This window comes from Gadus macrocephalus, chromosome 15 (genome assembly GCF_031168955.1).
Source record: "Gadus macrocephalus chromosome 15, ASM3116895v1".
Taxonomy (NCBI): domain Eukaryota; kingdom Metazoa; phylum Chordata; class Actinopteri; order Gadiformes; family Gadidae; genus Gadus; species Gadus macrocephalus.
The window spans coordinates 17,376,195-17,401,579 of record NC_082396.1 but is presented as its reverse complement, the minus strand read 5'-3'; the positions used below and the strand labels follow the sequence as shown (position 1 = coordinate 17,401,579).

At 45.6% G+C, this 25,385-nt stretch overlaps 1 protein-coding gene and 1 long non-coding RNA gene across 3 annotated transcripts in view; both read right to left on the bottom strand.

The window, feature by feature from the left end:
- atrnl1a (attractin-like 1a) overlaps positions 1–25,385 on the bottom strand; it is a 222,208-nt gene that overhangs the window by 159,639 nt on the left and 37,184 nt on the right. For both annotated transcript variants that reach the window (XM_060073933.1, XM_060073934.1), the window contains exons 8-15: positions 22,242–22,488; positions 18,204–18,387; positions 15,036–15,190; positions 7,181–7,265; positions 5,895–6,106; positions 3,599–3,717; positions 2,177–2,293; positions 1,279–1,411 (exon numbers count right to left, since the gene is read on the bottom strand). In XM_060073933.1, the coding sequence (XP_059929916.1) occupies positions 1,279–1,411; positions 2,177–2,293; positions 3,599–3,717; positions 5,895–6,106; positions 7,181–7,265; positions 15,036–15,190; positions 18,204–18,387; positions 22,242–22,488 (1,252 nt within the window). The remainder of the gene's footprint in view (positions 1–1,278; positions 1,412–2,176; positions 2,294–3,598; positions 3,718–5,894; positions 6,107–7,180; positions 7,266–15,035; positions 15,191–18,203; positions 18,388–22,241; positions 22,489–25,385) is intronic.
- LOC132473726 (uncharacterized) lies at positions 18,760–22,227 on the bottom strand. Its single transcript, XR_009529462.1, has 2 exons — positions 19,963–22,227; positions 18,760–19,898 (listed from the first exon to the last, which is right to left on the bottom strand). It is a non-coding gene; the product is annotated as an uncharacterized LOC132473726 (long non-coding RNA).

The following is a 25,385-nucleotide window of genomic DNA, read 5'->3' as shown; positions in this document are numbered from 1 at the left end:
GAGCTGGAGTTTCCAGCTAGAAGAAGCTAGGAGCTGGGTGTAACCAACAGACCGTCAGTGGGTCAGGCTTAACGACGTAGCCCAGGCGGATGGTCCTCAGACTGGTCTCAGCTCCCACTCACCAAGCTAACGTAACAGCTAGCAGCTACAGGAGGCAGGGAGCCAGGCTAGAGTCGCTTGATGTGGGTCGGGGGGGGGAAGACACAGCAACGAACTCAGCTTGAAGCCAGCTAAACCAAACTCCGGATTCACAGCAGGGGCGGTAGTCATCTACTAGCTACTGGTGGGGCGGGGGGGGGGGGGGGGGGGGGGGGTTGCAACACCAGAGAAGAAAAACATATGAGGAGGAGAGCTTTGGGTATAAGAGTCTTCCTTCCGTGCGCTAACTAGTGCTGTGGAGTCAAGCTAGGAGCAGGGCTGGTGGAGGCCTGAGCTCACAATAGAGGAAACACGCAGCAGGCTTTCTGCTCTTTCTTTTGGGCCTTTGGGTTAGCCAAGGAGCCATTTTCATACCATCAAGTAAACAATTATAATTGGCCTACTTCTTTTTTATGCTGACTTGTGGTTTAAAAGTGCGTGTGTGTGTGTTTGTTTTTTGTGTGTTATGTGGTGGGATCTGTGTGTAATGCACATCAGTGCATTGCCGCATACATGTTTGGATGTGTTTATTTGCAATGTGTGTGACCATGACGGATATGCAGTCTATTAATATGAGAGGCAGGCAGAAAAGTGTGTGAGCGGGAACATGGCTGCATGTGTATGTTCAGCGCTGAAATGCCATGTTTGTTATGGAGGGAAAGCCAGATAGGGAGAGCGACAGGGAGAGAGAGGGGCTGTGTGCACACTGTTAACATGACAGAGTGGACTACTGGTTTACTAACAGGTTTGATAAATTACTGTCAATTTTCTTTGGGCCAACCTGGGAAAAGAAAAACTCAATGAGAATGTCTACTGACAGTATATCAGCGTCAAACAGGACTGTAATACCATTGCTGACTTACACTGTGGTTAGTTCGTAGCAATGTGTGGGAGCCTGAGTGAGTGAGTGAGTGAGTGAGTGAGTGAGTGAGTGAGTGAGTGAGTGAGTGAGTGAGTGAGTGAGTGAGTGAGTGAGTGAGTGAGTGAGTGAGTGAGAGAGTGAGTGAGTGAGTGAGTGAGTGAGTGAGTGAGTGAGTGAGTGAGTGAGTGAGTGAGTGAGTGAGTGAGTGAGTGAGTGAGTGAGTGAGTGAGTGAGTGAGTGAGTGAGTGAGTGAGTGAGTGAGTGAGTGAGTGAGTTACCTGGCAGGACGTGGCACTCCTGCTGTTGCTGGTCCCACTGACAGTTGAGGTTGAGCAGGCAGCTCCTGCAGTTTGCCGAGCGGGAGCACTCCTGCTCCTCCTTCTGAGAGCACCTGGACGTGTCTACAATGGACTGCATGCACCACACACACACACACACACACACACACACACACACACACACACACACACACACACACACACACACATGATCACAAACACACACACACACACACACACACACTCAAAGACACATGCATATGGATAAACACATACACACATAGATATACACACATATAGACACACATACTCGCACACAAACGCATGCACACACACAAACAAACAAACATTATTTTCAGTATGTCAGATTGCAACATTAACAGCTGTATAAAATGCCTTATGTTGCAATCTTCCACAACGTCATAAAAAATCCATACAACATGGAATGAAATCAGGGCACAAAGACATTATGAGTGTGAGTAAATACATATTATGGGCAAGGGAATAAACTAACTCAAGGGAGCTTCAACACAATCTTAAGATTTGTTTCTGTCATTTATTCTGTATCAGTGCCCTAATGTCATTGATCTGGATATATGATATGTAATATACTGGGAGATCGATGACATCTCCCCCAGGGAATCAACACCTCTTAAAAGTGGATTTTTCTCAGGCAATCCTAATTTCTAGAGGAATAGAGTGTGTGTGTGTGCTTGTGCATGCGTCCATGCGTGCGTGCGTGTGTCTGTGTTGGAACTAGTTGTCACCATTGACATTCTCGAGGATAAAACCTTAAACATGTTAAACACATCTGAATGCTAACTCATGGGTTGTATTGTGCTGCTACGCTGAAGGTGAGCGTTGGTGTGTGTGGCGTGTGGAGCGCGGGGTCACACACATGTCCCCGCCTGCGGGCGCCGTGCTTCCACAGGCTCAGCTGATGCTCCGACAGCATGGAGGGGGGCGGGGCCAGAGCCAGGGCACCCACATGCTGCCGCGCCAACTCCAGAGTTAGCTGGACACACACACAAGCACACACACACACACACACACACACAAGATGTACACATAAACACGATGCATTGCCTGTGTGCTTCTTCTTTCTAGAACATCTCTCGTATATTACACTTATAACATTGATTGTATTGATCTTACTGGAAGCTATGAATTGCAAAATTGTTATGTTAATAAATAAAAAATGAATTTGATTAAAAATGATCAAATCATCTCTGTCGTCTTGCTTTGAATAAACCATGGCCGCACTTACCCTCTTGTACCGACCAAGGAATCGATTAAGAAAATCAATCTATGTATCTGGTAAAGCATGAACAATGACAAGGCATGTTATTCTTCGCTTGCAACCACGTGATCAAAATGACGTAAAAAGTGCTTACGTCACGACGGCAGCCATCTTGGTAGGAAAACACATGCGATCAAAATGGCGTCTTCTACCAGCGAACCCAATAGTGCGATACAAATGTCTGAATGTTTCTCAAATGTAAGCGGTACCGGCAGATACCAGCAGAAATTTAACCTGTTAGGTTTCGATCCCTACAAACTGAAAAAGTCGGATTTTAGCGGGGATCATTATTATTATTCTTATAGCGCTGCTTTAACAAAAACGTTTTATTGATTGCACTACTGGTTAGAGGCTAAACTGCATTTCATTGTACTGGTTGTCCTTACTTGTGCAATGACAATAAAGTTGAATCTAATCTAATCTAATCTAATCAGGCCCTTTTACCGAGCGTAGATTACCCTGACATAGCGAACTACCACGTCTTTTATTTTTAGGTAAATCACTCCTAAAGGGCCAGGGATACGCCGCTAAGGTCATTGTTTTTAGCTCAGAATGCCAGAGTTGTTTTAGCGACACACTGTGATTGTATGGCTTGGCTGGATGAGTGCTGTTCCCATGTCGGTGCAATGCTGTGGGCTACTTGGAGTTCTTCGAGAATCAATGGCGCTCGCACATGCACTGATGTGGGAAATCGCTGGCTTCTTCCAGCGTACGTGAAGGTCATACCCTACGTGCCAGTTTGTGACATGGACTTCACAACTGGTAGGCATTATTAGCCAAACAAAAGAATATAATAGCAAAACAATTGAGGTTAGATACGCACTTTGCGATTGAATGACCTCCACTCTAATGTGACTGAAACACGTGTAGCGGATCGCAATGTTGTGATTGCTTTCCTACCAGGATGGCCGACTTCCGGTTTGGTTACGAATTTTAATTAGCTGTGACGTCAGTTGCAAATGAAGAATTGCATGTCTTAGAGGTGTGTGGACACTGCCCCTAGTGGCCAGATGGACTCACCACAGTGCAGTTGTTGGAGGCAGACATGCACTTCCTGTCTTCACACCACTGACATAACCATGTGTTGGCAGTGCAGCTGGCGCAGTCGGAGAAGCGGAAACACTGCTCGTCTGTGCTTTCTGGAAGAGGAAAGTGCATTGTATTAATTTGCTGTGGTGTATTGTTGAAGTGCAATTCATGTATGAAATGGAAACTACCTTACAGAGCCCCAATCAAGGTGTCTTTACTGTGCACCTCAGCCTAGAAGTCTGTGAGCACACGCAGTGGAGATTGAACACAGAATCAAAACTTGTTCATTGGTTCGTTTTTGGTTCCACTATTGGAGAAAAATAGCTAGCCAAGGCAATTTGCATACATTTACTTGGTTGGACAAACCAAGATAGAGCTATGGGAACTGCTCAACACTTGTTTGAAATAAAATGTAGCCTAATGGGTGTCAACGGCTCGTCGAGGGCCTGGTCTGGAACGTGTCCACAACACGAGCTGGGGGGGGGGCAACTCAAACTGCTTTACAAAAAGGGCCTCACGTTCACCCATAAATGCCCCCTTCACACACCGACAGCGGGGTCAACCATGCAAGGGGACCACCACCTCATCAGGAGCAGCTAGGGTTAGGTGTCTTTTTCAGGGACCCCTCGACGCTTAGCAAGGATGCAAAGCCAACCAGAACCAATATCATCCGAGAGCATTTAAATCACTCATATTACTAATAGCTGGCAGATGGCTGCAGCATTTCTAATAAGTTCTTCTCAAACCTTACCAACAGCACCTTAAAGCAATTAAGCTAAACCCATGCATGCAGCAGATACTATGAGCTGAATCCCAAACCTCCCGCTATAGAGTGAGAATCAAGAGGACAGTAATAGTGCTGATAGTTATTATTGGAAGCAGCAACACTGTTCAGTTGTTACAGGACCGTTTGGTTGTTACCGGCTGGGCAGAAAAGTTATCATTTTCATCTTAACCAGTGAGATGGCAAGACATCTGTCCCTTAGGTTTCCTCAGCACTGCAAAGTTTGAAGTGCTTTGTGACGTCATTCATAGTTAAAGTCTTGACTTTTTTTTTTGTAATATCACCAGAAAGAAATCAAGAATAGATTTCATTTGTATAAATCTAATACAGATGCATGGCTTCCGCTGCTAATCATTAGAGTGCTGATCAAGCAAGAAGGCACCAAAGAACGCCAATTGCATCGTCAGGGTAATATAGAGATCCCTGTGGTATTATTGAGCGTCTGCCTTGGGAAGTAGCTGAGGACAGGTGTCTGCTTTTGTTCAAACTTACTTGGACAAGACATTTATCTTTCCAGACAGATCCGTTCAGAGCAGGTGTCCAGTTAAGTCATCAAAAAAATGTAGAAATCGTGGTGAAATTGGAAGTTGGGGAGGGGTTGGAGCTTGGAAGGTGAGCAAGATTGCTACATTTGTGAAAAATGTATGATATTACCTCTGGAGACTAAGAACTGTGGTTCTAAATTATCCAAAGACATGATCCACTCACTCACCAGCCAAGTCAATAGACATTTGGATATCAATAAATGGCAACTTGCATAGACACAAATACAAGAATAATAGAAACAATACGGGTATAAATACAGCTAAATGCTAGTCTGAAAGGACAGACTAGCGCTTTAGCTCAAAACATCAGACAGACTTCCTTATGACGAAAACCTTATGAATACACCTGCCCTAGGTCTGCCCAAGACGAAGCAGAAGAAGGAATGTATGTTGTGAATCAACCTAAGAGCTCTCTATCTGGCTGCATTGGCGTGCAAGGTGAGGGTTGCAAGAAAGATGGGGACTTATTTTCTTAGCCCTGTGCTAATTGCTCTGGAATGAGGTAATTGTTGTTGCCCTGACCTCTTGCTCTGCCCTCCATTTCAGCACGCAAACAAACTTCAGAGGCCAATTCTGTACAATTAGTTAGTCTCACAAAAAGATTAAGCCTTCTGGGTGTCAATTTTGAATGTCGCTTTTCAGAGTGATTTATCGTACTGCATTGAAGAGAAATAAAGACAGATGAATGAATCACCAGAGAGAGAGGCAGAGAGGTCTGCAATATGTAACTTGGTTTCACCTTATCGTATTCTATGTCTCAAATGTTCTGTTGAATTGATTAAGCCACAATTAAATGTTTATTTTGCCAATAAAGCGTGTTTGAATGGGAGGAAAAAGGAGCGAGAGAGAGAGAGAGAGAGAGAGAGAGAGAGAGAGAGAGAGAGAGAGAGAGAGAGAGAGAGAGAGAGAGAGAGAGAGTAGAGATACAAAGATGCACTCAGGGTGACCGGGGACGTACCCGGGCGCAGGGGGCAGAAGGGGGCGGGCACCACGTCGGCGGCCAGGTGGGGCTCCCAGGGGACACATTGACCTTTGACCCAGTGGCAGCGGACTCCCGGCCCGGCGGTGGCACAGGCGTCGGCGTCAGCCCATGCCAGGCAGGAGGGGGGGGTGTAGGCCAGCAAGTCGTTCAGAAGCAGCCCGGAGAACCCCCCGAAGATGAACACGGAGCTGAGGGCACAGACTCAAAGTTACTGTTTGGTGGAGCTCTATTGAGAGAAGGGAGACTTCTCTCAAGCCAAGAGGATATTTTCCATCGGTAGTCCCTGGCCAAGGTGAGGAAAAGGCTTTGTTAAATACAAAAAAGCAAAAGCAGAATAGGACTTGTAGTTTAAAGATTGGAAAAGGACACTATTGACCAATATACAAAAATCGACAAAATAAAATACATACACACAATAACATAATTCATTATAAGAAGTAGTAGCCAGTGCTACTGTAGTTAGCTACACTTTAACAGTAGTTAAGTCAAAGGCAAGTATTTAAGTCATTCATGTATGCGATCAACTCTAGATTCTCGCAGAGAGAAGAAAACCTCTCACGCGGATGTCTTAGGTGTTTTTTTCAGGATTTTATTTACAGTGAGCCACTGTTAAGCTCTGTGCTATAAATCTCCTTTCTGAAGGATTTGGAAAATAATTTCACAAACTGGGCGACACTTGTAATTCCCAAATTGTATGTAAAATAGGGGCACTGTAAATGACTCAAATCGTGCAAGAAGTGTGTTGGAAATGATGACTGATGATTGTTTCGGGACTTCCTGAGGGAAACAAACTTACATAACGCACAGAGATTTAAAAAAGGAGCAGCATGTATCATGGTGAGGGTAAGACAAGGGAGCTGTTTTGGCACCTCACTATAGATAGCATAAAGAAGGATACTGCCAGAACAAGGTAAAGGAAAACTTGTAAAGTTAGACGCAGGGATCAGTCGAAAGAACTGGATGACACATGGCCTGCACTTCTAAACATAACAGAGGCGTTGAGAGAGAACCAGGAGAAAGTACAACAGAGAAGGAGGCCTCAAGGTCAGAACAGCAGAAACCAAAATAAATGTTTTTAAGAGATGTTTCAACACCTATCCCAACGACCCAACTGCACCACAGGTTGGCAGAGAGAGATGATACAGGAATACATATTAAGTCCTTGTTTTTATAGAGAACTTCAAGAATGAGTTGAAGGAAGTTGAACTCATTGTATTGTGTCTTTGATGGTATTACCGGGTAGAGTGGGGGTTTTAACTCACCCGTTCTTCACCACAGCCGAATGGCCAAACCGGTTGGCATCCCTGTGGAGACCCGGCCTGGGGAGAACTTTCCAGCTATCGCAGGCTGTGGACACACACATACACACACACACACACACACACACACACACACACAAATACACACACACAGTTATACACAAACACACACACAAAAAAATGCATCGTTACTCACACAGACACACAAACAAACACAGTTACTCAAACAGACACACGCAAACACACACTAACACACATACACAGTTTCACACACAAACAGGTACACACACAGTTACAAATACAACCACACAGACACACACACAAACAAACACACCGTTATTTACACAGTCACACACAAACTAACACACACACACAGATACACACGTAAAACATACATCAAGTCGTGAATGCTAAATTATTCAAGGGAAAAAAATAAGGAAACAGACAATGCAGCATTAGAGACCAAGTATGATGATTTAGTTTGACAATCTTATTTGGTGCATCATTTCTCCTTACTCCCAGAAGGTGGTAAGGAAGCAATATTACTCTCTCTCCAGGAAATATTCATCCTTGGAGATGACGCCAACATATACATCAGTAGTTTCAGCCACCGCATGAAGTTCACAAAATCTGTATCCTGAGCACACAATTGCCCATGAAGAGGAGCAGCGAGGTGTGGGATACACGGTGCAGTTATCCTTCACAGAGAGGTGCTCAAATTGATATGCAAACCTGACACCCTTAGCCTGGCCTAACCCTAACCCTCTCAAATCGAAGCTAATCATAAGGTGAGGGAGATAAACTGTAAGTGGTCTTAAGTAAATAAGCATGTTAATCTCTCTCTCTCTCTCTCTCTCTCTCTCTCTCTCTCTCTCTCTCTCTCTCTCTCTCTCTCTCTCTCTCTCTCCCTCTAGAGCTGTAAAATATTTCCCTCTCTCTACTTAACAGTTATCTTGACATTTTAATGAACCCTTTGTGATCCCATTAAAAAAACATGTAAATTAGCGACTATGTGTGTGTGTGTGTGTGTGTGTGCGTTTTGGGCGGTGTGTGCTTGTTTGTGTGTTCCCTCTGAATAGTTGCCGTTTAGGGAGATGAGCCCACCCAAAGACACGACTGCGGAGCAAGCGATTTTTGGTTACAAGAGGAGGCCAGGTTGCTAACGACCTCGTTAAGCGATGGGCTAATTGGAAGCACTCGTTTAAAAAAAGGGAGAAAGCAATACGACAGATGACACCGCGTAAGGACGTGGGAGTCCATCCAATCAGCTCTGCCGGTGACAGCATCGCAAGTAGAGAGCTCAAAAGTCAATCGCATTAACGTCAACCATTGTGCTTTACAAGCCAATTGCAGAGACTCAGCCCCATAAAATGTGTCTGTAATAACAGTCAGGGCTAAACGGTGGGTGGTGAAGAGTTTTTTTTCCTAGAGGACTTGTACTTAGAAGTTGCAATCTATAAAACTGGATGTCTGCAGTAGGTCAATTCAAGTCCGCCTCTTCTCAAAAAAAGCAAACGTGAATATAAAAAAAAAAGAAAAAGCAAACGTGAATATAAGTGTTGATAATAATGTGAAAAAATGGCTTCTGATGAAGATCAGAACATAAATTGTATTTTCCATTCCAGTTCAGGTGCTGCTTACACACAAACACACACACATTCCTCAACTCAGATACACTCAACAAAACACACACACACTTCTCCAGAATTACTCTCATAAACACACAAACACACATACACTCCTTAACACAAACACAGACACACACACACATTTTCATTTCCTCCCAGGAAATGAGAAAAGGCTCTGTTAATAATGCATGGCGAGGGAGATGGAGAAAGGATGGGGGGTGGGGGGGTGCAAGGACGATGGGGGCAGTAATGGGAGGAGCTGAGGACAGTGGGGGGTGGTGGTGGGGGGGAGGAGAGGAAGGTGGGGGGAGACAGGTGAGGAGAGAACGGGAGTGGGGATGAGATGAGGGTAGGGGAGGGAGTGTGGGTTAGGTGAGGTGAGCGGCCCATAAATGTACCAAGGCATGGCTTTAGGCTTTTTTAAATTAGTGTGTGTGTGTGTGTGTGTGTGATTGTTGCACTGCTCGTCATGCCATGTGCAGTTGTGTTTTTGTGCGCTGTTTTTCATGCATGTGACACCTTGTTCACACTACCTCCGTCCATCGACGGATCTCATTGACTTTGCATGGGGCGCTCGCGAAATGCATTGTGGGTCCGTCCGTTCTGTGTCAAAAAGTATAGAAATGTTCAACTTTTCAGGCAGCAACGGATCCGTCGGCCAATCGGACTGTGTTATGCAAATATACGCACGGACACTGTCCAATGAAATCGCCTTTGTAATACAACCTGGAAGATCAAATGGATACGTTAAAAATCCCCCATCCGTCGACGGACGCATCTAGTCTGAACAAGGCGTAAGTGTGGGCGTATGAAAGTTGTCTTGTTGGGAAGACTATATGTGCATGTAATATACTATGTACCTTACATACACATTTTATTATCATTTATTTCAGAATAGATACGTGTTTTATTAAGTCTATGTATTTGTGTATTTGTGTATTTGTTATTTATGATCAGACGCAAATTAGTATTTCTCGCCGCAGTACTATTTCCGCTGGTCTGTGAACGTTTTGCCTAAATAATGGATCCTGTTCTACACTAAAGTCAGACACTTACTACGCACGGTGTGCTTCAGGTCATTGATCGAGATAACCAATAACAGGCTGCACTCAAAGGTGCTTCAAAGGTAAGCAACAAGTGAGGCAAATTAAATAATAGCTACTATATTGTTCTCCGCAAGTCAGCTTCATAAGAGAAACAAAATGATTTATTACATCGCAATTGCAGTTTCCAGCTGCACACACAATGAGGCCACGCGCGATGCTACGGCTTCCATTTTCTCCGCATTTCAACTCATAAAAAAAACAGCCCAGTAAGAGGCTAATAGGCCTGTGTTTTACCCATTTCATGCCCTTGTTTCATCTTTTGAAGAAAATCTCTAATTTAGACCAAGGTGAATAACTACGTTTGTTTAGTCTTAGAAAGACCGTAAATGGCCACAGGGTGGCAGGGAGGGCGAAGTCATCATTAGATAATAGCGGGCTGGGAAGCAGCACACCGGTCAAATTGTCTTTCTTTTCTTTTCTTTCTTTCTCTTATAATCGCTGGGTCGAACAGCGGTCCGCTGCTGTTACAGAAATATGCGGATTTGGGTGAGAAAAATACCTTGAATGCACATCACTGGTTTTGTGTGTGTGTGAGTGTGAGTGCATTAACTTGAGAATGTGTCTGATGTGTGTGCGCACGTGTATGTGCATGTATGTGTGCGTTTGTGTTTGTGTGTATGTGCGTGTGTGTGTGCGTGTGAGCGCTTGCAGATGCGCGTCAGTGCTTTGGAAGGTAGAATGGAGAGGGCTTTAATTAGAGTTCATCTCCCCCCAATCCTCCAATCTAATTAGAAGCATTGGGAGGGGGTGCTGGGGGCCGTAATGGATGGATGTGTGTGTGTGTGTGTGTGTGTGTGTGTGTGTGTGTGTGTGTGTGTGTGTGTGTGTGTGTGTGTGTGTGTGTGTGTGTGTGTGTGTGTGTGTGTGTGTGTGTGTGTGTGTGTGTGTGGATGGGGGGGAGGGGGCGGTAGAATTAGATCCAAATGAAAAGAGCCTTCTGTGTGGCTCTGGATCTAATGCGTGGCAGCGGGCTGTGGGGGGAAAAAAGCGACAGAAACCAATGACGGCCGCCTCTCCACTCCCAAGGTTAGTGTGGCAAAACAAAACCAAATTAGCAGTGAGAGAAGGGGTGGGGTTGGGGGCATGGGGAGAGCACATTAAGAAACGGAGGAGGAGGAGGGATGCACAAGCAATGAGGTGTTCCACAGGTGCAACTAATTAAATATCTCCTGCGGAGGATGGGGAGGAGGAGGGGCGATGGGAGGAGCGGGGGAGATGTGGCGAGGTGGGGAGGAGGAGGGAGATGTGGAGGAGGTGGTGAAATGGGGTGAGGTGGAGGGGAGAGGAGGAGGGCAGATGGTGAGGAGGATGGAGATGGGGAGAGGAGGAGGGGAGAGATGGGGAGAGGAGGAGGGGAGAGATGGGGAGAGGAGGAGGGGAGAGATGGGGAGAGGAGGAGGGGAGAGATGGGGAGAGGAGGAGGGGAGAGATGGGGAAAGGTGGAGGGGAGAGATGGGGAGAAGAGGAGGGGAGAGATGGGGAGAGGTGGAGGGGAGAGATGGGGAGAGGAGGAGGGGAGAGATGGGGAGAGGTGGAGGAGGGATCGGGAAAGGAGCAGAGGAGAGGGGGAGGAGGAGGGAGAAGGGGAGAGGAGGGCAATGCGGAGAGGAGAGAAGGGAGATGGGAAAGGAAAAGGAGAGATGCGGAGAGGAAGGGAGATGGGGAGACACATTTTCACATTTTCTATCCATCTATCTCTCTGTTTCTTTCTCGGTCCTCAGGCCTCGTAACTACCCCTCTGCATATTGTGTGTGTGTGTGTGCGTGCTTCATGTTGTCTGGGTGCGATAAAACCCTGTGGTCTCCTTCTCCCACCTACCATGACTTATTTATTAATGCTTGTATCTGCAGATTCCCCTACTGATTTATTGGCTGCTGGCCCCCCCTCTCGTTCACTCAGAGACGCAGGCCCGGCATGCGGTGCTGAACATGTGTGTGCATCGTGTCTAATATCCCAGGATTAACGCATGTGTGTGGCCATTTGTGAGTGTGTGTTTAATATCCCAAGATCAGGGATATTAACGGCCTGATACACAGAGATAGGTTGTGTGTGTGTGTGTGTGTGTGTGTGTGTGTGTGTGTGTGTGTGTGTGTGTGTGTGTGTGTGTGTGTGTGTGTGTGTGTGTGTGTGTGTGTGTGTGTGTGTGTGTGTGTGTGTGTGTGTGTGAAACATATGAAATGTGTATTATAAAACTAAAAACACATTGACTATTTACCAACTCGTTGTTCATACATTGGGCCCTATTTAAAGTGAGAAGCGCCAAACGCAAGTAGCTTTGTGAGCGGTTCTATGGCAATGTTGCTATTATAGCAACAGATAAATGACTCTTGCGCCCGACGCATATCTAAAAAGGGTTGCCCGGAAGTAGCCTGATTCATTCATTCTTTTTAACACTCACTCGCGATAAAACTATGTTTTCTCACAATCAAATACTCATCAACCCTAAAAGTTATGGGCTTGTACACGATGTCTGTTTCAAGAAAATATGTTTTTGCTGTACAGTGTTTGCATAGGCATTGATTTAAAAGTACAACTTATTACCGCTGTATCAGCTGTTCTTTTCCAAATAACTTAGCCAACGTTATAATTTACCCTAAAACGAGATTTTGTTTTGGAAGGCTGGGATATAGCCTACTTTGCTCGAGTTTATTATTGTTATTATTATTATTTTAATTCATTCACACACTACTACAGTGTTCATTCATTCAGCCCCTATGTAAAAAAAAAAATCCACAATCCAAAGGGGGGGGGGTATATTAACATGTGACTGCATACAAATGTGTCCAGAGACATGGTGACTAATGTATGATAGTAAGCATTATTGGCCCTTAATACTTATATTCCGAAACAACACTGCCTCAAAAGGCAGTGAAAATTAGCCTAAGCAACACCAGTAGAGGCATATACTTTTCCCTGAAATTGTAAACGTGCAAAAACATAAATTTATATTTATGTGGCATTCAGTCCAATGCTTAAAATATATCTGTCGCATTCAGTAGGCCAATGCTGTGGTAAAGTGTGTAAAGTATGACCAAGCGTTTCTTTCTGTTCAATAGATAGAACTTTATCAATCCCCTGAAGGAGAAATTTGTTAATGTTTGTCCCTATAAAACAATAATGGTAAAAAAATAAATACAAAACATGACGGTAACTCTAAAGTCAAACAGTCCAATCTGAAGTCTCTACTTAACCTCTCCCCTACTCACTTCCACCAATGCAAAGCGAACAGAACTGAGTAAGGGGAGGGTGTAGCCTGACTAGTTTGTGAACAACCCAGAGAAATGCAATGCAAATTCAATGTGAACATGTATGAGGCTTTGTAATAAAATCCAGGAAGATTTTGGTCTTCCTTTTTTTTCGGTCAGTTGCGCAACTGCTTTATCGATCTGTAAGATAGCACCATGTATCATTTGCGCCGGAACATATCTCTGCTTTTCGCTGAGACGCCTCTCAGGGCGCAACTCATGTGGCGCGAGTTTGCTGCGGGGGAAAATCAGCTTTGTGCCGGGTGCAAACTGGCAACAATGCATGCGTCATGTAGAAAGTCAATTGCGCTGGGTGCAAGATAGGCCCCATTGACTTAAACCGTGTTGGATATGCTTTTTCAGAAATCTAACTGATTTAATATTTACTGACTCATTCATCGTTCACTGACCAAAACGTAGTATAGCTACTGCAAATACGTGTTAAGAGTGAAGAGTTATTTAGTGAAATTTGTAAATAACACCTTGGACATGTGTCAGCTACGAGTGAGTGAAATGCGCTGTGTAAATCTAAGTTGGGGTCGTAAGGCTCGGTCGGGGAACACTCCTCTATGGCAGAGAAACATACTGGACGGCAAGAGAGAAGCAGGGGAGGATATTTGTTTGTTGAATTTCAAAATCACATTCTCCGGCACTCTTTTTTGCTTTTCTGATGTCTCTCATTACAGCTCTTTAATTTAGCGGTCTTCAGGCCGCTAAATAGGGCCCTACGAATTCTTTGTCCATCCAATGGACCAGTTCATTTCATAACATTTACATTAAGGGCATTTAGCAGACGCTTTCATCCAAAGCGACTTACAATAAGAAGAAGTCAGAAGAAGGAGAAACAATATATCGTTGTGGGTACAGTTAGGTTGTTCATAGAAACAAGTGCAAAGCACTTACAATCGCTAGGTTAACCCACCCCCTGTATCTAACAAAGATAGCTAGGATAAGAACAAACTTACTTACATTTTTCTATGACTATATTGATTAAAGGGAATCACTGTGAGACACAATGTCACAGGGAAAATGCCCTTTCCTTCTCCTCCTTCTGTTCGATCCTACCACTGCTCTTTTGGTTTCCCACTGTGCTGCTATCTGTTCTGCTCCCCCTTCATATACCTGTCCTTCTTTGTGCACCCTCCTATCGCTCTCTCCTCGGGGGATATTCAACCCTCCCCATCTAGCCTATGGTGTATGCTGGGAACCAGACCAATCCGAACCAAAGTTCATGTTTAATTGGCTCTGCAGTCTGGCTCCCCTCCCGCACAAAATGATTTCTGCCTGGTACGAGACAGACCGACCATTTACAACCGTGTATCTATCATGAGGTGGGATAAATATGATGATGGTGAAGGCGCGTCATAGATGCATTTCTCAAGAACATCAAAGATGGCTGCCGCAGATGTAGAACGGTCTATTGATAACCCCATTGAGACAGTATTAAACAAACTGGATGGGATCTTTTCACTAAAAGAATAACCGACTGCACTTAAATATTGCCTCCTCACCAGTCCTCCATGAGAAGAGAGAGTGAGAGTGAGAGTGAGAGTGAGAGTGAGAGTGAGAGTGAGAGTGAGAGTGAGAGAGAGAGAGAGAGAGAGAGACAGACTGAAATTCGCCACCCAGTGCTGCATATCTGTCTCATCTGAATTACAAACCTCGACTCCAATAGCATTTTCCTCTGCTCTTCCACATGGAATTCATGAAATTAGCTATATTTCAAAAGTGTTTTTGTTTGTTTTATGTTATTTGGGGAGGGGGCCTTGTCACTGCACTAAACAGTCTCACATGAATTATGAATTACATTAGATCCAGGGGGACAATGAATGAAGGAGTGAATGTGTCACAGCTGCGTCTCGGTGTTCAGCATCCCTACCTATGTCATAGGCCAGGAAGTCGGCAGAGAAGCATTTGGCTCCGTTGCTTAGTGACGTGTCATTGTGAGTGTTCCCGCCGAACACCAGCATTGTGCCGCTGACGAGCACCGCAGAGTGGAGGTACCTCGCCTGACCACTCTCCCTGAGGATCAGCCTGGACACGCATGCACACACGTATGCACGCACACACACACACACACACACACACACACACACACACACACACACACACACACACACACACACACACACACATACACCAACAAGGTTAGGAACAAGGATAAAACTTCATGCAAGGCAGAAAGGGTACGGATGCACACACAAACAGAGACACAAATATATGTGCAACAACGCATCCATGTGTTATTTACTGGAACACATTGAGTCGTGAGTCATGTAGAGACAAAAACACACAAGAGAGAGGGATAGTTCAAGGTTTCTCTAATAGATAAACATGACGCATATGTTCCTCTGTTTAGTTGTAAGGTGGGCTTCTGCCTCTGTGTGTGTGCATGTATGCGAGTGTGTGTGTGTGTGTGTGTGTGTGTGTGTGTGTGTGTGTGTGTGTGTGTGTGTGTGTGTGTGTGTGTGTGTGTGTGTGTGTGTGTGTGTGTGTGTGTGTGTGTGTGTGTGTGTCTTTGTGTGTATGTGTGGGGGTGCTTATGGATGTGTGCATGGTGCCGTGTTATTAATGGTATCTGTCTGGATATTTGACCCGTCCCGTGGTGCCTGCCCTTCGTACCAACTGTTCATTCACAAGGCTGAGCCCACACACACACACACACACACACACACACACACAAACATACACACACACACACACACACACACACACACACACACACACACACACACACACACACACACACACACACACACACACGCACACACACACATACACAACATAGGAGGTCTCAATCTGCAGAGTGTGGACTGGCAGGGGTCAGAGGTCACATAGCGGGGAACAACTGGAATGGATATCCAGTCGCCCGTAGCAGTTTAGCTCCCAGACATGAGCGACCCCGGCACGCCTGCTGAGGCCCCAGAATGCCTCGTGACGGTGCAGTGATAATGTGATAGGGTATCGATCCACCCAATGGAAACCCCCTCCTCTCCCTCACCCCCTCTAAAGCTGTCCAGCAGGTTAGCTCAGGGTCACTGAGGGGACAGCCACGTCGCCATGTCAGGATACTTTCTCTGCCACAATGTCCACACCTGGTCTTTTATTAGCTGCTACAGAATCTGTGATGAGAGGACGGGTTTACTGACACAGAGCGAGCTCAGAGCCTCCTCTACCGAGAGCTGGACCAAAGGCCAGAAAGAATTGGAGTTTCAACTGAGCAGATGACATCTTGATGAATTGATTGCTATGCATTACCAATATTAAGGCCCAATGTAAATCAATCAGAGATAAATAACTTCTTTATAGGAGTTTTTGGGATATAACCTATCACACTGCAATGATTGGTTACACTTTGTGTGATTTTCTAGAGGGCTCTGATGAGAAAAGTTACAAAGTTATAAATGCCTCATTAAGTCATAGTTATTTTAGACCTTGAAGGCGGGTTAGAGTGTTGACGTTCCTTCCAAACGATATTTTGGACTATAAATAAGTTATTGGCTTACAGACAACATGCCTTGAATGGCTTAGCATCCTGAGAACACATTCTGGTTGGAAAGCGAGAGTCAATCTGAGACACTCTGAATGTGTGATAGCGCACGATCGCCTATGTTGTGTGCACGCTTGCGTGTCCTGCGTACGCACGTGTTTGTATTTGTTTTGTAAGCAAGCAATCATAGACGTGTATCTATGAACCTTCTATGCTCTACCTAATCCACCACAATAATCCATACTTCATTTCTGCATTCATCAACGTGGGTGTGGTGCCCATCCGGCCCGCTGGTGTGTGCACAAGGAGCGGTGTGTGATAGGAGGGGTCCGGGCCTGCAGCCTCCCCATGGGAGAGAGTCTGTCTCTGGGTCCCCTCCTGTCAGTGCACACCAACCACCGCCACTGAGACCTCGAACGGCATGGTGCAAAAACAGCAAGACGCAGATGCATCCCCTCTCTGTTCCTCTACGGGGCCTGGTGTATTGTTGTGTATTGTTGTGGGGTTTCTTTTCTGACTCGCGATTGTCTATATTTACTGGTAACTTCAATGCATTGTTACGCACTCCAAGCGCCATGTGCAGTCATGAATATTTCATGACTCCCTTCGATCAAAACAGACTCTTTTACACCAGTGACGGCGCTAATGTTGGAACCGGGGGGACGCGCACGTGCCGATGCGCATGTCGGGGGAGGTGGGTTCTCCTTTTTCGTCTTTTCTTGTTATGCCACAAGAAATAGCAATATCGTGTTTCAGCATTGGATACCTGGGAACTCGGTTAACGTCTGCAGCACACAGACGTGGTTGAGTGGGCCGATGGAAATGATACGCGCATGACAGACCACCACAAACACACTCAAGCACCCAAACAAACATACGGACGCATTTAAACGAGGATCCAGATGTGTACAGAGTGTGTATACACGGCACACAGAGTGTGGTCATTAGGCATTCAACAGCAAACATTACCGAATACCAGACAAGTAAACCTCCCTCCAACGTACGCAGTAAAGGGTGTGTGTATTTGTTAATTTGTGTGCCTGTATGTTTATATATATGTGTGCCTGTATGTTTTTATATATATATATATCTATATATATATATAGATATATATATATATATATATATATACCGGTATGTTTACATATACCGGTATGTTTATAAGCATTTATGTTATATGTACTTGTATTTATATGCATGTATGTATGGTATGTATGTGCGTGTATATATGTTTATATTTATATGTATGTATGGTGAATGTTAATATGTATGTATGTATGTATGTATGTATGTATGTATGTATGTATGTATGTATGGATGGATGGATGTATGTATGTATGTATGTATGGATGTATGGATGGATGGATGGATGGATGGATGGATGGATGGATGGATGGATGGATGGATGGATCGATGGATCGATGGATGGATGGATGGATGGATGGATGGATGGATGGATGGATGTGTGAATGTGGGAATGTGGGTATGGTGTGTGTGTGTGTGTTTGTTTATATGTGTGTTTATGTTTATATGTGTGAATGATGTGTATGCTCTCACCAGGTACGTGAGTGGACGTGGTAGCGGTACAGGTGGTCTACCAGGCCGTACTTGCTGCTGCTCAGGCTCTTGTAGCCCCCGTGGAGGAACACGTAGCCACTGGCCCGGTCGTACACACTGCTGTGGCCGTAGCCCCCCTGGACCACCGCCCCTCCCGTTGAGACCACCTGCCACGAGTTGGACACTGTGCGGGAAGGGGAGAAAGACAGAGAGAGAGAAAGAGAGAAAGAAAGAGAGAAAGAGAGAGAGAAAGAGAAAGAGAGAGAGAGAGAGAGAGAGAGAGAGAGAGAGAGAGAGAGAGAGAGAGAGAGAGAGAGAGAGAGAGAGGAGAGGGAGAGGGAGAGGGAGAGGTAGAGAGAGAGAGAGAGAGAGAGAGAGAGAGAGAGAGAGAGAGAGAGAGAGAGAGAGAGAGAGAGAGAGAGAGAGATTAACATCATGCTAACCAAAGATATTATTCAATAACACAGTGAATATAATGCATGGAAATTTGGGGTTGAAAGAAGAGCATGAGATGAGGAACGAGGGAAAGAACAGGTTCATAGTTCTGGTGTGTGTGTGTGTGTGTGTGTGTGTGTGTGTGTGTGTGTGTGTGTGTGTGTGTGTGTGTGTGTGTGTGTGTGTGTGTGTGTGTGTGTGTGTGTGTGTGTGTGTGTGTGTGTGTGTGCATGTGTGCATGTGTGAGTGTGTGAGTGTGTGAGTGTGTGAGTGTGTGTGCATGTGGGGGTAGAAGATAAGACAAAAAGAGGACAAGAGGGGCAGCAGGAACGCGAATAGGAGAATGAGAGGGAATATTAACACAGTTTGTCAGCGACAGAGAGCTGCATTGACACCTCCAATGATCATTAAAGGATTTAGCACTAGTGGCTGTCAGACAGTGAACATGGTAGTAGTACCGGTATTGGAGCCGGAAGACTAAAAAGGAGACGATGGGAAACACAGAGAAATGAGTTTGAGAGTAAATCAGTATAGGTTGAGTTCATTAGAGCTTTGGGGCGGGATTTGGCTCAGGAGGTAGAGCGGGTTTCCTGGTAAGCGGAAGGTTGCTAGTTCGATCCCCGGCTCCCCCTAGAGTGTTGAGGTGTCCCTGAGCAAGAAGCCTCAGCATAACTGCTCTCGACGAGCTTGCATGGTTGACACCGCCGTCGGTGTGTGAATGTGCGTGTGTGAATGGGTGAATGTTAGGCCATATTGTAAAGCGCTTTGAGTGGCCACTGGTTTAAAAAAAGCGCTGTACAAATGCATTCCATTTACTTTGTATTGCAGAGGGGTTCAGGTATGAATAACACTCGATTACAAAAACGAAATCCAGACCAAAATACACACAACCTCTGATCCTATTAAAGAGAACAACAACAACAATAACACATCCTAAAAGACGGCAAGAACACACACATGGAACAACATCTCAGATGAACTAGCAGAGAAGAGCAGCGGACAACGGATGGGATGAAAACAAACACAATACTTACAGAGAAACAGAGGGGGGGTGGGACTGAGAGAGGGATGAAACGTGAGAAAAACAGAGACAGCCCAGCAGTCATTGAGGTCTGACAAAAGACCCACAAACAACAGGAAACCCACAAGCAAACCAAGTCAAACAGGCAGCCACACTATCAGGCAGACCTACAGGAGAACAAACTGTTAGACGGAACGGCAAAGAAACAGGCAGGCCTACAGGCAAACAAACAGGCAGGCCTTTAGACAAAAAAACAGGCAGGCCTACATGTTAAAAAACAGGCAGGCCTACAGCCAAATAAACAGGCAGACAGATAGCTCTAAACAGACGAGCAGCGGTGAAGCCGACGGGGGGCCCCGACCGAGGTGAGAGAGAGTGCAAGAGGAGAGAGAGTGTAAGGTGACGTGAAAGGAGAGAGCGAGAGCGGGAGGAATGAGGTGGCAGCGGAGAGAGGAGGACAACAGAAGGGCATCGCTTGTCTCTCCTGCGTCTGATAATTGCACAGAACCTGCTTCAGTGAGTGGCCATTAAATCCCTTTTAGTTCATGTTTAACACCCATTCCCCCACCCCCCTGCCACTCCTGCTCTGTCTGACTACAAACTAATGGCAAACAACTCAAGACAGGGGCAAGGGGGAGGAGAGAAATGGGGAGAGAAAAGAGAAAATAATAAAAATATTAAAGGCTGAGAAAAGGACAAATGGAAATGGAAAACGTTGTTTGCGGTATGTGGACTGAGGTGGAGAACACAATCGGATAAAGAGAGAGAGAGAGAGAGAGAGAGAGAGAGAGGGAGAGAGAGAGAGAGAGAGAGAGAGAGGGAGAGAGAGAGAGAGAGGGAGAGAGAGAGAGAGAGAGAGAGAGAGAGACTCAAACACACACACACACACACACACACACACACACACACACACACACACACACACACACACAGAGAGTCAGACAGAGAGTGAGATAGGGAGAGAGAGAGACAGACAGACAGACAGACAGACAGACAGACAGACAGACAGACAGACAGACAGACAGACAGACAGACAGACAGACAGACAGACAGACAGACAGACAGACAGACAGACAGACAGACAGACAGACAGACAGACAGACAGACAGACAGACAGACAGACAGACAGACAGAGACATAGAGAGAGTGAGAGAGAGTGAGAGAAGTGTTACATGTAATATTAGCAGAGCGTGGGGAAGTGATAGAGCGGATGGATCTAAGGGGTGGAAAGAAAGACAGTAGGACAGATGAGGCAGAGACCCAGAGCAACGGAGAGTGGGAGAGAGTGGGGGAGGAGGAAAAAGAAGGGAAGGAACAAGAGGTGAGGTGAAGAAAGTGATATCATGACAGCAGAGCAGGCGATAGGGATAGATGAATGTCTGTGAGGGACTGGGGGGAGAGGAGAGGAGGGGGGGAGAGGAGAGAGGCGTGAGAAAATATGGGGTGGGCGAGAAAAAAAAAGAGGTAGTGTTGAAGAAGTAAAATGGGGAAATGCTAGGAGCACACGGTGGTGAGAAGCCAATGATCCGAGAGCCGGAGAACATATGGTGGTGTTTTTACAGAAACGGAGGGGGAGGTGACGGGGGCCATGAAAAAGTTAGAGAGAGATGAGCGGGAGGGAGTGGGAGGATTCAGCGCCAACATTAATCACTGTCTTCAGCCAGACACTTGGGCCTAGGCGCCCAGCCTTAACCAATGGTCTGCGTGTGTGTGTCCGTGTGTATGTGTCTGCTTGTGTGTGTGTGTGTGTCCACTTACTTGTATTTGTACTAAAGCCGGCAAGGTTGCTTTAGCGTATATTCTATACAAACACTTCTAACCAGTAGGTGTGTTTACAATTAGAAAGTGTATTAACGTAAGGAGTAAAACATCAACCATTTATCTTTCGCATTTTTTCGAATACCAATTTCCAATAACATTTTTGCCATAATTACATAATGCTTACTTTCAACCATAAAGTTATTGGCTTTTCATCGACTTAATCAGCTGAAGTTAAGATATTGTTCTGCGGTGCTGTGAGAATATTGTTTTTGCATAGTCAAGAAGATCTGGTCCATTGTGTTTGACCATTATTTTCATTGTTCAATCCGTACCAACTTTATTTGGAATTGTTAAAAGGCACAGGTGTCCCGTTATTGAAGAATGCAAAATAATGCACAACCTTGGGACGGTATTGACCAATCAGAATCAAGTATTTAACAATGATTCAATATAAATACATGTAAATACTTGGTTAGCTATGATCCCAAGTGTGTCTGTGTTTGTGTGTGAGTGCAAACATCCCTCGCGCAGTGTCTATCCGTCTCCAGCTCTGATTTCCAAGGTCCAGTACACAGACTAATACCGCCATCTAGTGGTTATATTGAAAACCTCCCAAGTATAAAAAAATGTTAAAACACCATCGACCAAGACCAAAAAGTGAGATGGAGACTGCCTACGACTTTTAAAAAAAACCTGTGTTAACAGTGTTAATAATGACAATCACAGGCCTATGTTCAATAGAACGTGTTTAATGATATCCTGTGGTAACAGCGCTCATAATGAGAACTAGTGGACTATGTTTAACAGATGATGCCACTCACGCAGGTTGTACTCCTGGACCTTGCTGATGTAGCTGTAGATAGGTGAGTACCCGAAGAACACCAGCATGACCGGCTCGCCGCTGGCCAGCTCCACCAGGTGGGCCGAGTGGCCCTCCTGGGCGTGCGGCGGGGGCGGGGCCGGTTGGCGTAGCGTCCAGGTGCGTTGGAGAATGTTGAACACCCACAGCTCGTCCGTCACGTTGGATGGCCCTCCCTCCAGTTTCCCGCCAAACATGTGAATGTCGCCCTGCAGGGAGAGGGGTTTTAATCAGCACACCATCCATCCCATGTTTGTATTTCACATTTAGGGGATTTGGCTGACGCTTTTATCCAAAGCAACTTACAACCACAATTCAATTCATTCACGCAATCCCACAACGACGGCAGAGTCAACCACGCAGGGTGATAGCCTGCTCGTCAGGAGCAGTCAGGGTGAGGTGATTTGCTCAGGGACACCTCGACACTCAGCTAGGAGGAGCCGGGGATCGAAGCAGCAACCTTCCGATTACCAGTCAACCCGCTCTACCTCCTGAGCTACTGCCGCCATATTTAGTGTATCCTTCCTAATCCTGGGTGAGGTGCAGGAACAGGGCAGGATGGGATTGAAGTGGAGGAGCTGATGAGGACGTGGATGTGCTCACGTGTTCGTAGGCGTAGAGTTGCATCTCGGAAAACATCAACATTCAGAGTAAAATAAAAAACCGGCACAGAGGACCCAAACAAGTAAAAAGCTGTTTACCAGAAACATAAATTGTCCTTTTTCAACAAAGGCCTTGAAGCAGCTTCATCACGAGGGGTCTACATTCATAGCTCTGTTAACACTGTATGAGAAACAAGATGAACAGTTTTATGCAGATTAATTTCCTATGCCTTGCAACACAGACCAGAAAATAGCAGGAAATGGAGAGTCCTCAACAACACTACAACAAAGACTGGTCAATCTCTGAGTTACTAGTAAACCGTCATACAAAAAGGAAGTGACAGGTCAGTGAGGGACGGCTGGTGTTATATATGAATATAACCCGTCATGGGACACATATTTGCGGTGACGGAGTTGCTGCATGGGACTCCTTCTGAAGACAGATGGCTTTCCAACATCAGAGCCCATCTGGGCTGCAGTGTGATTACACACGTAGCGTCTCTACTGCTGCACGTCACCGTGGAGGGACGGCAGCCACCTGGAAGACGTCACCACACACGCTTTATCAACACACGTTCATCACACTCTTTGAACACACTTTTTCCGTGACCAAGAAAAGAGTGAGGTTGATTTTGAGATGGGCATATGACCTTCTTCTATTAACACTCTTATACTCTCACATGCCTCACATCACAGACAAATCATTTCTGAGTGTCAGGCAGTTAAACCAAGCGTAGCCCTCCCCCACCTGACTGACTGTTCCACACACTGGGTCACGTGAGGCTGCTAGGCTTCACAACCCCTTCTAATGTGTTGCGTTGGCGGTTGATCACTGTGTGCTCATCACACCCCCTTGTTGTTGTCTGCTCATCCAGTATGGTTAATTGGTACCAGAGGCCTTCGCCAAACACTAGGGGAACTAAACACACAACACAAATAGTAGTTGTGATAGTATTAGAACAGAAAGTGAGGATTAAAACAGAAAGCAATAGTTTCCCCTCTGAATGAAAGAACCATGGCAGATAGGATGGCACAGTCCCTCCTCTTGTGTGGGTTCTAATCACGTCGGTGCTGAGCAGAAGATGCTGTTGGTGCGTTGTGTCAGACAAGCTCAAACAAGTTCCCAACTTCTGGTGGAGGTCATACCGGCACAAACAATGTGATATAGGAACACCACGGACAAGCTTGCATTTCTTTATGTGTGTGTGCGTGCGTGTGCGTGCGACTTAATACACTCCATGTGGATGTGTAATGGAGACGGGACGGAGGGCCTGCTCTGTGTCATCTGTTCAGTAGCTTGAGACACTTTGCAGTGTGTGTGTGTGTGTGTGTGTGTGTGTGTGTGTGTGTGTGTGTGTGTGTGTGTGTGTGTGTGTGTGTGTGTGTGTGTGTCTGTTTTGTGTGTGTGTGTGTGTGTGTGTGTGTGTGTGTGTGTGTGTGTGTGTGTGTGTGTGTGTGTGTGTGTGTGTGTGTGTGTGTGTGTGTGTGTGTGTGTCTGTTTTGTGTCTGTGTGTCTGTGTTTGGGTGTGTGTGTGTGTGTGTGTGTGTGTGTGTGTGTGTGTGTGTGTGTGTGTGTGTGTGTGTGTGTGTGTGTGTGTGTGTGTGTGTGTGTGTGTGTGTGTGTGTGTGTGTGTGGCCTGTCCCACCACTCTTTCCTTTACTGGATCAGATCTCACTTTCCCCCCATGCTTGGCCTTTATCTTCACTTCATCTCCTTCAGTATTTCCTTTCCAAAAACACAGAACCTACCTGACTCAACTCCCGTGTAAGGGATAGCTCTGGAGAGCAAAGTAACCACAATGAAATACAGAGCTCTTCACATGACTTAAACCCGTCAAAAAGCTTCTGAGGCCTCAATGTGTTTAGAGTTCCACAAATGTTATTTGAGAGTCCAGGTGGCCAGATGGGTCCAAAAGCTGCTGTTCTGCTCATTGAAGACGTATTTTGTTGTGTGTAGTGAATCACTAGTCTTCCTCACCCTGATGGTCACTTTGTCTGTAGCCCAAGTGTTCCTCACTCTGACGGACACTTTGTCTGTACTGTAGCACTAGTGTTCCTCAGTCTGACGGACACTTTGTCTGTAGCACTAGTGTTCCTCACTCTGACGGACACTTTGTCTGTACTGTAGCACTATTGTTCCTCAGCCTGACGGACACTTTGTCTGTAGCCCAAGTGTCTTCACACTTTGTCTGTAGCACTATTGTTCCTCAGCCTGACGGACACTTTGTCTGTAGCACTAGTGTTCCTCAGCCTGACGGACACTTTGTCTGTAGCACTCATCAACACCTCTCATGAGGTCGAAGAAAATAAATAATAATGTAAACAAATTAAATAAATAAAACCACGTTTATTACAATCTCAATAGCTGTCACAGCTGAGCCCTCTTGACACCAACCACATACCACTGACGTAGCTCGCAGAGAGGAATCATCAACCACTACTTCTCTTCTCCCATGCCTCATAAATTCAGTTTTGGCTGTATAAACTGCCTCAAGACAATATGT